The sequence below is a fragment of the Microplitis mediator genome, chromosome 8, assembly GCF_029852145.1.
Source record: "Microplitis mediator isolate UGA2020A chromosome 8, iyMicMedi2.1, whole genome shotgun sequence".
Classification (NCBI taxonomy): Eukaryota; Metazoa; Arthropoda; class Insecta; order Hymenoptera; family Braconidae; genus Microplitis; species Microplitis mediator.
The window spans coordinates 8,065,726-8,081,898 of record NC_079976.1 but is presented as its reverse complement, the minus strand read 5'-3'; the positions used below and the strand labels follow the sequence as shown (position 1 = coordinate 8,081,898).

At 29.8% G+C, this 16,173-nt stretch overlaps 4 protein-coding genes across 4 annotated transcripts; 1 reads left to right on the top strand and 3 right to left on the bottom strand.

Annotated features, from left to right (window-relative positions):
* Nucleotides 1–310: 310 nt before the first annotated feature.
* On the bottom strand, nucleotides 311–2,454 carry LOC130673381 (uncharacterized). The gene is made up of 4 exons (XM_057478368.1): nucleotides 1,487–2,454; nucleotides 1,361–1,429; nucleotides 507–596; nucleotides 311–431 (listed from the first exon to the last, which is right to left on the bottom strand). The coding sequence occupies exons 1-4, from the start codon at nucleotides 2,123–2,125 to the stop codon at nucleotides 375–377; spliced, it is 855 nt and encodes a 284-aa protein (XP_057334351.1). The 5' UTR covers nucleotides 2,126–2,454; the 3' UTR covers nucleotides 311–374.
* A 2,361-nt stretch (nucleotides 2,455–4,815) lies between these two features.
* On the bottom strand, nucleotides 4,816–5,729 carry LOC130673333 (uncharacterized). The gene is made up of 3 exons (XM_057478309.1): nucleotides 5,397–5,729; nucleotides 4,918–5,331; nucleotides 4,816–4,835 (listed from the first exon to the last, which is right to left on the bottom strand). The coding sequence occupies exons 1-3, from the start codon at nucleotides 5,623–5,625 to the stop codon at nucleotides 4,816–4,818; spliced, it is 663 nt and encodes a 220-aa protein (XP_057334292.1). The 5' UTR covers nucleotides 5,626–5,729.
* A 5,228-nt stretch (nucleotides 5,730–10,957) lies between these two features.
* On the top strand, nucleotides 10,958–12,331 carry LOC130673330 (putative ankyrin repeat protein RF_0381). The gene has a single exon (XM_057478303.1). The coding sequence runs from the start codon at nucleotides 10,958–10,960 to the stop codon at nucleotides 12,329–12,331; it is 1,374 nt and encodes a 457-aa protein (XP_057334286.1).
* Nucleotides 12,332–13,240: 909 nt separating this feature from the next.
* LOC130673328 (retinoid-inducible serine carboxypeptidase-like) lies at nucleotides 13,241–14,916 on the bottom strand. The gene is made up of 6 exons (XM_057478301.1): nucleotides 14,907–14,916; nucleotides 14,336–14,832; nucleotides 14,150–14,260; nucleotides 13,695–14,070; nucleotides 13,388–13,620; nucleotides 13,241–13,312 (listed from the first exon to the last, which is right to left on the bottom strand). The coding sequence occupies exons 1-6, from the start codon at nucleotides 14,914–14,916 to the stop codon at nucleotides 13,241–13,243; spliced, it is 1,299 nt and encodes a 432-aa protein (XP_057334284.1).
* Between the last annotated feature and the right edge of the window lie 1,257 nt (nucleotides 14,917–16,173).

The following is a 16,173-nucleotide window of genomic DNA, read 5'->3' as shown; positions in this document are numbered from 1 at the left end:
CCCCACGAAGTAAAATTCACTCCACATTTAGTTCGCGTTGACTCCGCATATTTTTTATTTAGTGCATAAGCGGATAATAATTAATACGTAACTTGGTTTTGGTTTTATCGAAATGAAACATTTCATTAATAAGAATTCTCGCGTGCTGTCTTAAGCCCGTTAAAAGATAACTAAAGATAAATAGATAAGAAAAATAAATTAAGACTATTTTTTATACTAAAATGCATATGAATTATAATGAGCGATTATTTTACATCTATTCAGTATTATTCAATTAATAACAATGTATACCTTACAAATATCTAATTTATCCCATTGTTGATTATAATGAACATTTTATAACTGTATTTCCAAGTATCTCAATACATCGCAACTTATTTAGAACGAAATTGTATTAGTATAATAAGATATGTTACAATGGTACCAAAAATCTGAAAATAGTTCATCCAAATAAATTAATGACTAAACATTTTTTAAAAATAATAGTTAATTGTCATATTTATTACCGACTGCAACAAAAAACCATCTAGTACAATGATTCCGTAAGAATCAAATTTAATATTTCTATGTAGAAGATCGTCTGAAAAGGTGATTAGCTGCAAAAAATAGAGATTTTCAATTTTTAATAGTATATTATGTGACAAGGGATGAAGTAAGACGATTTCAGACGAGGGTCAAGGATGAAAAGTAAGGTCTCCCACCCCAATGAACCCTGGGAATAAACTAATCAGTTTTTGCCCGTTTAACCCTTTCCCGGCTCGAAGTATCGGTGAGTCTAGGTGTGAGTCATGTGGGGATAAAGCCAATTAAAGTCCGTTGTAAGGCTGTATGAGTGAAAGTTTAGTTGTGGTAGTGTAGACAAGCGCCCCCTTCTACCATTTTTCCGGCCCCCTCTCTAGCAAACAGACTATAGCTCTTCCATTTTAAGAATAAGACGTACGATTCAAAAAATTAAGAGTAGGGATCCAAGGCCGACCGGGAAAGGGTTAAATTACATTACTCTGAAATTAGTGTGTTTCAACTGGCAAAACAGGCAATGAAACGCGTAGTTTTAACGCAGGATAGGAAAAATATTTACTGATTTAACAATACATGGAGAGAAAATTATAGATACACTTTCTATGCACATATGGGAATGAAACCCACATGAAGAAAATTATATAATGAATTCTACTCTACAGTTGTAAGTAAACTTGTGAACCATTTTGTCCCTAATAAACAAAAAATATGACAAAAGAAATTTTGTCTAAGATTTTTAAGAGAGGGGCCGTCTTGCCTCTTACTCTTTTATATTATGATAATGATATCTATAATTTATTTTAGTTTCTCTTCATGTAGTTCAATAATAATAGTAAATTACAGCGTTTTTTACAGCTAAAGTTGTACATCGATCCAAAAGCGAATGAATACAAGTAGCCGTTTTTCCAAACTGAAAATAAAAATGAGTTTAGAAATAATAATTATATCGCAAATATGTAAACGCTACTTCTCGTGTGATTCTGGTGACATAAGTTGTTAAAGTGACGAGACCAAAAAGACTCATCAAAAGCGATGAAGCACAGTCAATATTCACCAAAAACGAGTCTTCAAATTTACTCTTGATGAACGTTAAAATGAGAAAATATACAGTAAATGTAGATGCTGACATAAAATAAGTTACAGCTATCAATGCTGGAAATGCATAAAAATCTGAAACTTTATTACAAATTTCACACAGTCTCATGTTAGCATAACTGATATACGCAATGTCAGTAGAAACCAATTCATGAATCATAATTTTTTGTACAAATATTGCATTAAATTCATTTTCAGTATCTATATTTCCAAATTTTAATAAAGTTCTATTTATCGTTTTGAATCTTTGAATAATGGTGTTCAAAAATAAAGTATATTGAATCAAAACCCAGCTGCAAACAATACTTGGTATTGCCCACAATACCATTGTCATATCGATGCGCAAAAATATTTCAATTGAATTGACGCCACCACAAATAACGAAATTTACAACAAATACAAAGAAAATCGAATAATCATTTTCTGTTGTATAATGCCTACATCTTTTTAAGTCTTTGTCCATATTATGGAGCTCATTAGCGGCATCAGCAATTATTTTTTGACGTAACATATAACTGAGCCATATAATGATGGTACCAACAACTCCATATATTGTCAAACTTGATCCAGCTAATTGAATTATTATAGAATTGTCCAGGCCTTTACTTCCATCATCAAATATACGTGCGATAATAAAATAAACAGAGAAAGTAAAAATTAAAAAAACATTATATAAACTTCCATAATTCGAACTTTCGTAGGGATAAACATAATTATTTTTATGATTGTCACTTCCAAAAATTTTTTTAATGTTAACTTTCCAAGGTAATAATCCAAGGATTTGGAAAACACTCAAATGACAGTAAAATATAACACGTCTGCACAATAAATTTAAATTATGTTTATTTAAATAAGTGCGATTATTAAAAAGCTTATTATCCATAACTGTTCTTTATATGCTGGTTTTAATGTGCTTACATGAATCAATAGTACACTTTTAATCCTAAAGAGCACTTCAAACAAATTAATTATTCATCAAGAGATAATCTATTAATGGATCTAGCGATTAATATCAACTATAATATATCTTCGATGCATTAAATCTAATTGTTACTTGAATAAATTAGTAAGTGACAAATAGATCAGTTATTGATCTTATGAATAATACAGTAGCGAAAAAAAAGTTATTAATGATATACTGTAACCGTATAAAATTTTTTTTCTGCTTTCATAAAATAGTATATTACACACTTAGGAAAGAAAGTTATTTCGATGGAAAGTCTATAGAAAATCGATAAGAAAGTCTGTTGAAAATCTGTAGAAAATGTCTAAAAAGTGTCTGAAAAACTTGTCAGAAACACTAATTTTATACAATAAAAAATTTTCAATTAACCCTTCGTCGGTCGCGTAATGAGCGTGACGCCGCCTTTTTCACATTTTAATTTTTTTCTCAAATTTGCTTGAATTAGCACCTTTGAAAAAAATTGAATTCCTTCTTTGAACTATTTTGAAAATTTTAACGCTATTTACAAGCATAAAAACACTTGGAAAATATTTCTAAATTTTAATATTCGAGACCGAGTATGAGAAAGCGGCGCTCCGCCGCCCGTTGCGAGTTAATGTCAGAGTTCTTTTCAAACTGCGATGTTACTAAGTTTCATTACCGCCATTATTATAGCCTGTTTTACCACATGTGGAATAGGTATAACTATTGAAGTGATTTTTCAGGTTAGTTTTTGCTTTCAATATTTTATTTAAAATTTTATTGTTAATTTTTTATTTTAATTGTTTTTCTAGTATATAGCCGTAGTAACGGCTTTTTACACTTTTTGCCTTTATATCGCAACTGCTTTACTTCTCTTTCTGCCTTCATTGTGCGGCTGTGGGCCCGACTTGTGCTTATACTGTACTGCATCATTACGGTGATGCCCTACAACCTCCTTTGTGCAATGGAGGTGTAGTGGCGTAGGGAAACCACAGAGAAAACCTAGCCAGTACAGTTTCGGTTTGGGTGAAGCTCCAGTGATCGATAAAATTCCCATTTTACCGATCACTGGATCTTCATCCCGCGCCTAATGGTCAGAGACCTTCGTTCGAACCCAACGCGTGGCTAAACGGTCACCCAGCCAAGTAGTGGCCATGCTCAATGCTACTTAACTTCGGTGATCGCCCGAGCCACGCGCGTGCCGAACGGCTGCCTCAGCCGCAGTGAAATTTTATTGTTATTTAATATTAATAATTATATTCAAATAGAATAAATGTTAACGATTTTCTTAGAAAAAAAAAAAAAAAAAAAAACATTTAATTCCGGGTAAGCATATCAAATTCGCAGGTTGAGATTTGGAAACAGCGCGTTCAATTTAACACGGCAGCGCGACCCTCATCATGCGACCTAACTCGGCTGGAAAATGCACGCGACCGACGAAGGGTTAATAATGATACAATTTCTTTTTTTTGCGCGGATATACGCCATTCATTCCACAAACAAAGGACCTTCGCTGGGATAGGCAATTACAAATGCAGGTTAGAATGCCCTAATACTTTCCCCCTTGGTATCATAGCAGTCTCATAGCATTATTTCAAATCCAAATATAATTAATGAAAATCCTAAACCAATTGCCAAAAATACAAATGCAAACTTCAAGTTGCTAATATCTATTTGACTATACTTCACAAATGTATCTCCATATTCAATAATGATTAATTTCTTCAGAGGATCATATAATTCATTTTTGTACCAGTGATCGTATAAACCGGATTGTCGAATTTTGAATGCTATCTGATCAAGTTTATTTTTCAATGCCCAGTTTTTTCGAGTCCAGAAAGAAAAATATGTTTTAAATAATAATTTATTTGAGATATGAAAATGGTGTTTACTGGCGGCTTTTACTTGAGCTAGACTGTAAGTAATGCAAGCAGCATCAGTATCATTCAGAACATGTTCATAGCATTCTATACTACGGTATCCAGAGAGTGGATGTAAGTATTTTTCATCAGAATTCAACCATAATTTTTGATTAATAATATCTTTTTGTAATATTGGATGGAAGTGAACATGATATTTCAAACGTAATAAATCATTCAAATTTTCTATGTTATGTCGTTCTGGTTTCGTTAAAAATGACGATATTTGTCCTTGTAGAGAAGGAGTTAAAATGAAAATTAGTGTAGACGCAATAACAAAAGTAATGCGCGTCGATGGTCGTTTCAGTTGTGATTTCATCGCATTGCTCAATATCAACCGTAAAATATCTAAAGCCGCTACGCAGTATTGCTGTCTTCTATTGTTAAGTATAATTATAATAAATGTAAAGAGTAGCACGAATACCGAAAAAATCATTATTTTAGTGTCGAAAAAATTACTTATTCTGTCAAATGCTGATATGTAATCACGTGGTTGGGTTATAATCAAAAAACCATTTTGATGATGCAATTTGATTGAATCAACTGAATTGTTGCCCGTATCGGATGTGTATCGACTATTCGTACCTACATCATGAGTACCGTTAATCAATGACTTCACAAATCCTATTGCTTTGTTCTTTGCGAAAACGCCGTTATCATCGTAATTGATAATCGGTGTAACATTCAAAGCAGAAAATAATGTTGAAAAAAATACAGCATATGTTTGTGGAAAATAATATTCTAAGCTATCGATAGAATAATTTTTATTACAAGTCCAGTTTGAATTTTTAACGGGGAACCCGATGACTTTGATACCGTAACCCTCAAGAAATTTTGTTTTATCAAAAGTCAGGGTGTCACATATTGTTTCATCTGTAACAGAAATGAATGATAAATTATTAGAGAAATAATTATTGTTATATTTATTGAGGAAATACCATTTCGATGTGACTGTCGGTAAAGAGTCCATCGATCATCTGGTTTGTTTTTGAGATCAATTACTTCCCGCCACGGTTGTGGCGCCCAGTTTGTGAATGGGTTGTAAGTGTAGAGCAGTAGTTTTGTATTATTAATGTGTGCAGGCTGAGGACAAACATAAAACGATTCCAATAAATCCATTTTCCAAAGCAATTGCAACACTTTTGATGCATCATCATCACAAGTCATGGCATTACTGCTGCTACTGTTGCCGATGATGAAAAATAGAGATTCTATAGTCCATAATGCCGATGTTCTTAATTTGAATAGAGTATTCTGTAGTTTATCGATTGAATCAGATGACAAAATGTAAGTTGGTAATGAAGGATGATGGCGATATACATTATCTGAATCAAAGCTTTCATCAAGTACAATTATGTCTGAGCTAATCGAGTCTCGCGTAGTTAGTAAGTAAATTATATCGACTACTTTTGGATTTATAATGATGGTATTCAATCGGTTGGAAAAACATGTTCCGAGTATTTCAATCTGTTAAAGATAAATTTAATTGATAATAATGAGACTGATGGGTCAAGTGGACATCACATTTTTTATTTGGTCATAGAATTGAATTTCAAACAGGGTAGAAGTACCGTTTTTGACCACTTTAGGGACACTTGAAAAATTGAAATAAAGTGATTTGTAAAAAACGCACCCTGCTTAAAAAATCCGATAGATTCTTATAGCTGTATATATAAGGCCCTATACTTAACTATAGCATTTCTCATAGAACTCATTCATTCTTATTAAATTTCTATAGGAATTTATGAGAATCTAATGGATTCTATGAGATTTTCTAAACAGGGCAATAACATAATTAATTTTTGAAAAATATTATAAGATACTTTTATCTCAACTATTAAAATAAAAAATTTATTTTAAACTTTTACATTAATTAAAATAAAGTATTAAATGTCAAAAAATGGAACAGTGACCACAAATGGTACTTCTACCCAATATTAATCGGAAATGATTTTTACTTCTCAATAAAACAATGATTTTTTTTAGTTACGGTGAAATTTTACTTTGATATATCAAATGTACGCACGATGCATATAACTAGAAAAAATGTTCATTACTTTATTGAGAAGTCATTGAAACGTCTCATTGTTTATTTACAAGTCAATCAAAAATATGATAATAAACAATTTTTTTTTTTTTTTTTCTATAAAAACATCATTCATTTTTTAATTGAAAAGACCAAAAAATTTTTATTACAAAAGAATTATTAAAATAAAAATTATTACGAATTGTTTTCTTTATTCTTATCAACGATCATATGACGGTTGCCATTAAATAATTTCGATTCATACATATATTTAAATTTAAAATTAAAGGCCCAGTGGAAAACAATGCGTTCACTTGACATGATCTATCTCAATAAATACTTAAATATTAATTAGAACTTAGAAATTTAATTACCAATCCATTAGAAGACGATGACGAACTGATGGATGATAATGTATTCACTTGATCGATCTTATTGCACACATTAAAAAAAAATGAAAACCAAAAAATTGCTCTCACTAACCACATTATTGTGATAATTTGATAGTAATATCAATGATTTTTTTTTTGGAAAATGACTGAAAATTAATAATACAAATCGAGTCGACAACTTTTGGACAAAATACCGTCTTCAGTATTATATAAAGTGTGCATAACTTTCGACTGTCTTGCTATGCAATATCATTAATTTAATGATTTCATATGGATAACATACCATTATATCCTGACATCATATAATTTATTAAGAGTAATTAAATTTTTTTTCATAAGATATTCTGTGTTGATATAAATACAAGTTATTATCGGTGAGTAATTATGATAATGATAGGTAATAAAATTAAATTGAACAAATAATTTTTGTAATTTTCTTTCATAAATTAATTATTGATGACTCAAAACAACAAAATACAAGGAAAGGGTGGAGGTAGTTTGGAAATTATAAAAAAAAATCAGCATTAAAATTCGATCGATTATAAATAATTTATTGACTATTGAGATAAAAATTATATTTATTATAATTATTTCTTATTAATATTTTTTTTATATTTGTACTCTAGAATGTCCAGTATCATACGTGCATCATATAAATATTTAATGAACAATTTTTAATTAAGTAAAGTGGTTTGAATAAAATTAACTATATGAGATAAGCGCAATTTCATCAGATAGTCACTCAGGAAGTAAAATTGATCATTATAATGAATATCTTTAATTTATTATATAAATAATTATAATATAGTATTATTTTTACGCACGTTTACACATGCGCATTCATGTCCTGACTAGAAATTCGGTTTGGTTTTCATTATAACGACTATAGTCGGGTGCACTTGATAATCATAATAAGGAAAAAAAAACACAATGGAACTCTTTTGTTGAGATTCAAAAATTTAATTTTTATTACATTAAACAACAGTAAAAAAATTTCCTTACCTCCGATTTGTTGCAATGAATTATCGTTTAAATTATAAAATTTATAAATTTTAAATTTTAAATTAAGTTTTGAAACGTGTGTTGAGATAGATGATCTTTAAAGAAAAGGGACAAAAGAAAATGTTGAAATTTTTGTTTGACAAATTTAAGTCCTTAATGGACTCCTACCTGGAGTGCCCGAATAATTACAATTTTTACTCATGCTATTCATTTTCTTGGCCTTATTTAGAAATGATACTATTGTTGAGGAGTTGGAGTATATAAAATGTTTAGCATGGGTGAAAAATGTAATTACTGAGGTGCTTCGTGTAGAATGCCATTAAGGACTTGAATTTAGTCAGCAAAACTCTGAGCAGTTTCAAGTGTCTCGTCGGTTGAAGAGTATCTATCTTAACACGTGTTTCAAAACTTAAATTTGTATTGTAACTTTATAAATTTAATATTTTAAAAGATAATTCATCGCTACACATCTGAGGTAAATAAATTTTTGCATTAAGTATTTTTATTAATTGTAAATTTTATAATTTTTCTATGCATTGCGGTCACAAAAATTAAAGGATATCCAGTAGAAAAGTAAAATATATTTTTAAATTAATGTATACTACACTAATGGAAAAAATTAAAGGATCAAAAAAAAATTATAAATTTTTAGGCGATTTTCAACAGGCTCTAACTTTGAGAGAAATGGTCGTACAAGAAAAGAAAAAAAAGGAAATTGTAGCTCCAAGTATCTACTTTTTGGATTAGAACTTCAAAATTTTTTAGCGTCAGCATTATTTGAGTAATCTTAGAAAAACCAACGACAAAAAAATTTTCAAATTTAAAAAATTTTTTTTTTTTGGTCTCCGGGCGTGGAAAAAATTATTTTTGCTTAACCACTATAAGGACCGGATACCTTCATTATTCAGCTTTAATTTCTTTTTTTATGGACCTTGATACGTCCACTTCTCGCCGAGATATCGGTCTTCAAATGGAAAAGGATCCTTTTGTCTTTGATTATCGATATCTCAGAAACCAATGATCGCACAGAAAGTTAATGGTGGGTTTTAAAAACTTGAATAAATTCCCTTCAATGATTAGCCATTGCTTTTTCCAAAAAAAAATTTTTTCCTATCGTCACATGAATTTAAAAATGCAACAAAAAAAGGGCTTTTTGTGGTTTTTTGGAAAATCAAGCGCTGAAACGAAAATATTGTAGAAATCGATAATGTTGACTGTGCATTTTACAGTTCAATATGTCCACAAAAACCCTGCAGAAAGCCAAATTAATCCAACCAGCCGTTTTTGTGTTTCACGCGATCAAATTTTTAAAAAAATTAAAGGATCACGTTTTTTGCTCTGAAAAGCTCATAATCTTTAACAAGATGAAAACAAACATTTCTTCGGAGCTTTGTCCACAATTCTATTGCAGACAGTGCTTTAATTTCCAAAAAAGAAAAAACTTTTTTTTCGAAATAAAATTTTCAAAAAAAAAAAATTTTTTTTTTAACTAATGACTGAGAGATCAGTAAATCACGGAATGCAGCAACGTAAACGTGTTAAAAATTATTGGGTGTTGGTTTTGTAAATTACCTAAAGTTATTCCATCGATTTTTTTGAAAAAATTTTTTTTCGAAAATTTTGTTTCGAAAAAAAAGTTTTTTCAAAAAAATCGATGGAATAACTTTAGGTAATTTACAAAACCAACACCCAATAATTTTTAACACGTTTACGTTGCTGCATTCCGTGATTTACTGATCTCTCAGTCATTAGTTAAAAAAAAAATTTTTTTTTTTTGAAAATTTTATTTCGAAAAAAAAGTTTTTTCTTTTTTGGAAATTAAAGCACTGTCTGCAATAGAATTGTGGACAAAGCTCCGAAGAAATGTTTGTTTTCATCTTGTTAAAGATTATGAGCTTTTCAGAGCAAAAAACGTGATCCTTTAATTTTTTTAAAAATTTGATCGCGTGAAACACAAAAACGGCTGGTTGGATTAATTTGGCTTTCTGCAGGGTTTTTGTGGACATATTGAACTGTAAAATGCACAGTCAACATTATCGATTTCTACAATATTTTCGTTTCAGCGCTTGATTTTCCAAAAAACCACAAAAAGCCCTTTTTTTGTTGCATTTTTAAATTCATGTGACGATAGGAAAAAATTTTTTTTTGGAAAAAGCAATGGCTAATCATTGAAGGGAATTTATTCAAGTTTTTAAAACCCACCATTAACTTTCTGTGCGATCATTGGTTTCTGAGATATCGATAATCAAAGACAAAAGGATCCTTTTCCATTTGAAGACCGATATCTCGGCGAGAAGTGGACGTATCAAGGTCCATAAAAAAAGAAATTAAAGCTGAATAATGAAGGTATCCGGTCCTTATAGTGGTTAAGCAAAAATAATTTTTTCCACGCCCGGAGACCAAAAAAAAAAAATTTTTTAAATTTGAAAATTTTTTTGTCGTTGGTTTTTCTAAGATTACTCAAATAATGCTGACGCTAAAAAATTTTGAAGTTCTAATCCAAAAAGTAGATACTTGGAGCTACAATTTCCTTTTTTTTCTTTTCTTGTACGACCATTTCTCTCAAAGTTAGAGCCTGTTGAAAATCGCCTAAAAATTTATAATTTTTTTTTGATCCTTTAATTTTTTCCATTAGTGTATATATAGTACATTAAAAAAAAACGCCCCAATAACTCAATGCTTAAAAAAGTTAATGCTGAGTGAAAAAAAACCCATTTTTTTTAAATGTCATAACATTTTTGTTGTTTGTTAGAAAAATTTTTTCGATATTTAAGTTGAACTCTACTCCATTTTTTTACGTACTTAATAACAGCTTTTATAAAATATGACGTAATAGTTTATGGGTTATTTGAATATCCTTTAATTTCCTCGCTAAGTGTATAATTCTACTCTAATAATATTTGAATTTAGTAAACTTAATAAATTGCATAGTTAAATTTTTTATTTGAAATAAAACTAAACTTGCATCCACTTTTTGTCTTCTTTAGAATTCATCAGGTAAAAAACGTTCATTACTCTATCGTGAAAAGGCTAATCACAACACGTGTCACAAGTCTGTATTACAAATACAAAAACGAGAATGCGAAAATCAACAAAGCAAAAGTCAAGAATACGACAATCAAGATTGCGAGAATGGAAAATTCAAAAATCAAGGATACGCCAATATAATTTTGTTAATCGATTCACTAAACTCTGTAAACTCATCAATGCTATACAATCTCAAGACAAAGATTACATAGATAATGTAACAAGCGAAAATTTCAATATCAATAGCAATCATTTAATTCCTATTCATGAAGCAGCGCGAGTCGGGAATTATGAAATATTTCTAAAGCTGATTAAAATCGGTGCTGATATAAACAAACGGGAACCAATAACTCAAAGGACAGTATTACATAGCGCAGCGGAATCCTGCAATTACGATATCGTCAAGTATTTGATAGAAAATGGCGTAGATGTTAACGCTGTGGTAGAAAATTCTGGTTCCATTACTGGAGAAACCGCATTGCACTTTGCCGCCAAAACAGGAGGAAAAGAAGTCATAACGTTATTATTGAGTAACAATGCTGACATTAATGCTAAATCTGAAATAGGAATCACTCCTATTATCAGTGCTGTTCGAGCTGACAACTACGATGCCATGAATGCATTAATAAAATATAAGCCTGATCTTTTTTGTTCATTTAAAGATTCCGGTTACACTAAAACAATTTTTCATGTAGCTGTTGAAACTAAGAACTATACAGTGTTATTAGACTGGCTATTTTCATTTTCTCATTGGCTTGATGTTAATAATAATAATTTTTGTTCGTTCTTTAAATCTCAACTGCTACTTCATTTCGCTCTCTCGAGTGACAAATACGATGATAGTATCTTTATGTGTCTGCTTAACGTCGGTGTTGATATTAATGCTCTAGATTCTAACGATAAATTAGCTATCGAGCAGGAACTCAAATCAGAAAATAATTTTTTTCCTATTCATATGATTACAACGCACATTTTAGAATTGATAGCAGCGGGTTTTTACGTATGTGATCGAAATATTACAGCTGTTAATAATATCAGAGGATTTGACGATTTTTTAGCTGAGTGTCGTTTAGAAGTTAAGAAAATGAAAACAAATATGATAAACGGCAGTAATATCACATTTATAGAAGTTTTACATAAAAATGTAAGATACGTGGCACCTTATTTAAAGTCGGATGATTTAAAGACTATACTCTTTGGTAAAATTTCAATTTCATCAGAGTACCCAATATATGGAAATAAGATCTTGTTTAAATTGTGGGAAGTCATGAAAAGAGTCGACTACATAAAAGATTCTGAAGAAGTCATTTATAATATTTTTTATGAATTACAACTTCCGGATACTTTTATCAGAGAATTGTATTACTACTTGTCAAATTATGATTTAGACGAAATCGTTCAAGCCTCTAGACAGAAAAAAAAATAGCTAATCAGTAGCATGCTATAAATTATAATTAAACGATGTCTGTAAATAAATTAAAAAGAAAATGTAATATTAACGATACCAAAATGTACAAATATACTTAAAATTTTTAAATAAAATTAGTTTATAAAAATTTTAATAAATTTAATTGCCAAAATTAATGAATTTATTTTTCAGCAATTTTATTTTCTGATTCGGAGAACATTCGTTACTTTAGTTAGAAAAAAATTATTAAAAATTTAAATAAAGCTGTTTTGTGTTCTTAAAAATAAAGTTTCCCTGTAAGCAATAATATCGGCATTAAATAAAAAATCAAATAAAATTTAAGTGGAAAATCAGTCTTGTCAGAATATCCAGAAGCTACCAAGGTAAGCTTGCACCTTATGGTTGGTTTTGTTGGAAAAATTAATTGAATAAATAAATGAAACCCTATTTAGAAAATCTCATAGAATCCAAAAGATTCTCATAAATTGTCATAGAGATTTTATACGAATGAATGAGTTCTATGAGAAGTGCTATAGTTAAGTATAGAATCTTATACATACAACTATAAGAATCTATCGGATTTCTTATGCAAGGAGGAAACTTTAGTAAAAAATACGAGTTATATAGTCAAAAAATATGTTTGTTACAAAAGCCTTTTTGTAATAAATAGAATTTGTTAGAAATCCTTTACTAGATATCTTTCGTGAAGGTAGCAGTTTTGGTGTACAAACAGTTTGAACGTTGATTTTTAAAAAGTTATCAACTTTAAATAGCTGTAACTTTTGAACCGTTCAGGCAAATCGATAACTTCAAAAGAAAATAAGATGAAACGAGACTGAATCAAGTTTTATTTTTGACCCGGGTTGCCATAGTCTCAATTAAAATGTAAAAATCCATTAATTCGTTTTCATTATTAAATTAAAAAATTTATTTTTCATTTACATCAAAAGTTAAATCGTGTAGCACTACTTTCATAGCACTTGGATTGTCTCTCGGCACCTAAATAAAATCTTGATCTTATTAAAATATTTGTATATAAATATTTAGATGCTAACATTCTAAGTAATTACATACCATGTGTCCTGATCGACTGACCCAATACAGTTTTAAATTCCCATACTCTTTAACGAATCCTTCGATAACATTGTTGACAGAAAATGACACTCTTGAGGCTTGCCGCCATGCTTTAGCGTTATTCCATTTGAGTTTTCTCATCCAAGCAAGAGTACTAGGTGATGGAACTACCATATCAAACTGGCCAGTATAGACAAAAATTTTCAGGTCTGTTTCCGACAATAGTCTTTCAACTATTAAAAATAATTAAAGATTTTTATTGTAATTTTTACTAATAATTAAGAGACTAAACGACATTTGTTTTTACCAATGTCAGTAACAGGTTTCATGTAATCATTTATCAACTTCACGGACACACGATTTGAGTACAAAGTGTAGGTGCCATTGAGACCAAGAGCTTTCTTGACGTCATTTTCCATCAATTTTTGAATTAAACTAGAAATATTAACTGATTTGGAAGGGGATTTCACATGAGGAAAATTATAGTTATTGGAACTGTTATTAGTAGGATTCGTTTTTTTTAAGATGTTGTAGACATCGATATTATCTACAACATTATAAATCGTATTCCACATATTTTTATAATTTGCAAATGCATCAACCCATTTTTCTTTATTAATTGATCCTACGATTTTATTAACTGATCTATTAATATCACGCTGATCAATTCTGTCTATTAAACCCTGTGTAAATCATTGTATTATTATATTTATGAATTGTTACTTAGTCAGTAATTATATTTATATTTATATTATACTGTACCATATTCAGGAGATACGGAGGTAGAGAGCGAACTATTTTACGAAATGAGATAGGCGAATCACCTATAGCGAGTCCTTTCAATTTGCTCCGGATATTTCCATTATTTTGAGCCTAAAAAATTGAAAATAAATCCAAAAGTCAGTGGTTAATATAAATTTTCCCATGGCAAATTACTAAAGAAAATACCTGCGACCAAAGAAGAGCGAATTCTACAGCCATTTTTCCACCGTAAGATTCGGCTACGATGTAAGTAGAAACATTTCCAAACTCTGGAATAGTTTCCAAAAATTTTGTTATACAGATCAAAAGATCTTGAGCGATCTGTGTGTTGTTTTCCGCCATCAATGAGTCATTTTCAACAAAACTAAACCCGGTACCTACTGGATTATCAATGAGTAAGACGTTGTAGTCGTTTACCCATGTGTGATTTCTCCGTTTAAGATTAATATCAAGTGGACCAAGTTCGTGAAAATTTCCAAAACCAGTCCCGGATACTCCTGGACCTCCTTGTAGCCAAATAATTAAAGGTTTCTCAAAGACATTGAAACTTTCTGGTGTATTAATTATTGGAGGGCTTACGTAATACAGCCACCAGAACATATGAGCACCTGGTCTTACTGTCACATGTCCCCAGTCTTGTTTTCCTGGACCGAAACCTACTTTTCCAACTTCGCTACTCTTTGCTATTATTGATAAATTCAAATGTTTAATATATTTTAGACTTTAAGGTGTTAATTAAACTTTACAAAATTCATACAGGAGTCCATATGGATTGACTGAAAATATTATGGGGATCTATCGATTTGTAAAAACGGAAAAATTATTGTTATCCGAGATATACTATGGTATCGTAATCAATAGACTGGGCCAATAAAATTGACTATTTTTTTATTTCTTAGTTATATCGAGAATATTATTCAGAATGACAAAAAAAAAAATTTATGAAAGTTTGAGCTCTTAATATTAATTTTAATAGGTCTATCATCGCTATTTTTAATTTTAATTCATAATTTGATATTTTACGTCAGAACTGCTAAAACATTTCAGTAAAAAAAATTAATTTCCATTTATTCTTATGTAAAATTAAATTCCCTACAAAAAAGGTCTGATTGAAAATTTTCGTCAGACAAGACGTTTCCGATTAATTAAGCTTAATAACTTAATATATTTTTTCGATTTAACATTTTTACTTTTGAATTTTGTAATTGACGAATCAATAAATATCTGAAAAAGACCATGACAGATTTTTGAAAGAAATTTAATACTCTACAAAAAAGGTCTCTTAACATTTTTTGCTAAATTCACTCCTTCGAAAGTTATTCAGGTTATTAAAATCGTTTTGACTCAACTTCAACCTTGAATAACTTTCGAAGAAGTAAATTGAGCAAAAAATGTTAGAAGACCTTTTTTGTAGAGCATTAAATTTCCTTCAAAAATCTGTCATGATCTTTTTTAGATATTCATTGATTCGTCACATAAGAATAAATGGAAATGAATTTTTTTTACTGAAATGTTTTAGCAGTTTTGACATAAAATATCAAATTATTAATTAAAATTAAAAATAGCGATGATAGACCTCTTAAAATTAATATTAAGGGCTCAAACTATCATGAAATTTTTTTTTTTTGTCATTCTGAATAACATTCTCGATATAGCTAAGAAATAAAAAAATAGTCAATTTTTTTGGCCCAGTCTAGTAATCAAACCTAATTATTTTGGCCTCATAACGCGAATCACATGTTCAAAAATAACGGCCATAGTAAAATTTATAGAGGCCACAGTAATACCTATGGGAGAATCATTACGAATTTTACCATGGCTATAGACAATATTGAATAGTCTGGCGTCACTATGACATCATAGTATTTTAAAGAAGAATAATTTTTCCATGTATGGATTTATTTTGAATATATCTATGGAAAACAGTATGGGATTCTATGCTCAGAGAAATTTTAAGTTGCAGTAACTAAAATACTTTAACTGGAACGTTCAAGTGAAGTACTTAGATAAGTATTTAAGATTTT

Bases quoted from the DNA above. Each gene is read 5' to 3' on its own strand.
- LOC130673333 (XM_057478309.1), bottom strand. From the start codon at position 5,625: ATGACTTGTGATGATGATGCATCAAAAGTGTTGCAATTGCTTTGGAAA. The intron at 5,332-5,396 runs GTATTTCCTCAA...TTTCTGTTACAG, and splicing joins CCGACAGTCACATCGAAATG to ATGAAACAATATGTGACACC. The intron at 4,836-4,917 runs GTAATTTTTTCG...ACTTAACAATAG, and splicing joins ATCAGCATTTGACAGAATAA to AAGACAGCAATACTGCGTAG.
- LOC130673330 (XM_057478303.1), top strand. From the start codon at position 10,958: ATGCGAAAATCAACAAAGCAAAAGTCAAGAATACGACAATCAAGATTG.
- LOC130673381 (XM_057478368.1), bottom strand. From the start codon at position 2,125: ATGTTACGTCAAAAAATAATTGCTGATGCCGCTAATGAGCTCCATAAT. The intron at 597-1,360 runs GTAATTTACTAT...TATTTTTTGCAG, and splicing joins CTTTAGCTGTAAAAAACGCT to CTAATCACCTTTTCAGACGA. The intron at 432-506 runs GTAATAAATATG...AACTATTTTCAG, and splicing joins ATGGTTTTTTGTTGCAGTCG to ATTTTTGGTACCATTGTAAC.
- LOC130673328 (XM_057478301.1), bottom strand. The intron at 14,261-14,335 runs GTATTTTCTTTA...TCAATTTTTTAG, and splicing joins TCGCTCTTCTTTGGTCGCAG to GCTCAAAATAATGGAAATAT. The intron at 13,313-13,387 runs GTATGTAATTAC...GATTTTATTTAG, and splicing joins TCAGTCGATCAGGACACATG to GTGCCGAGAGACAATCCAAG.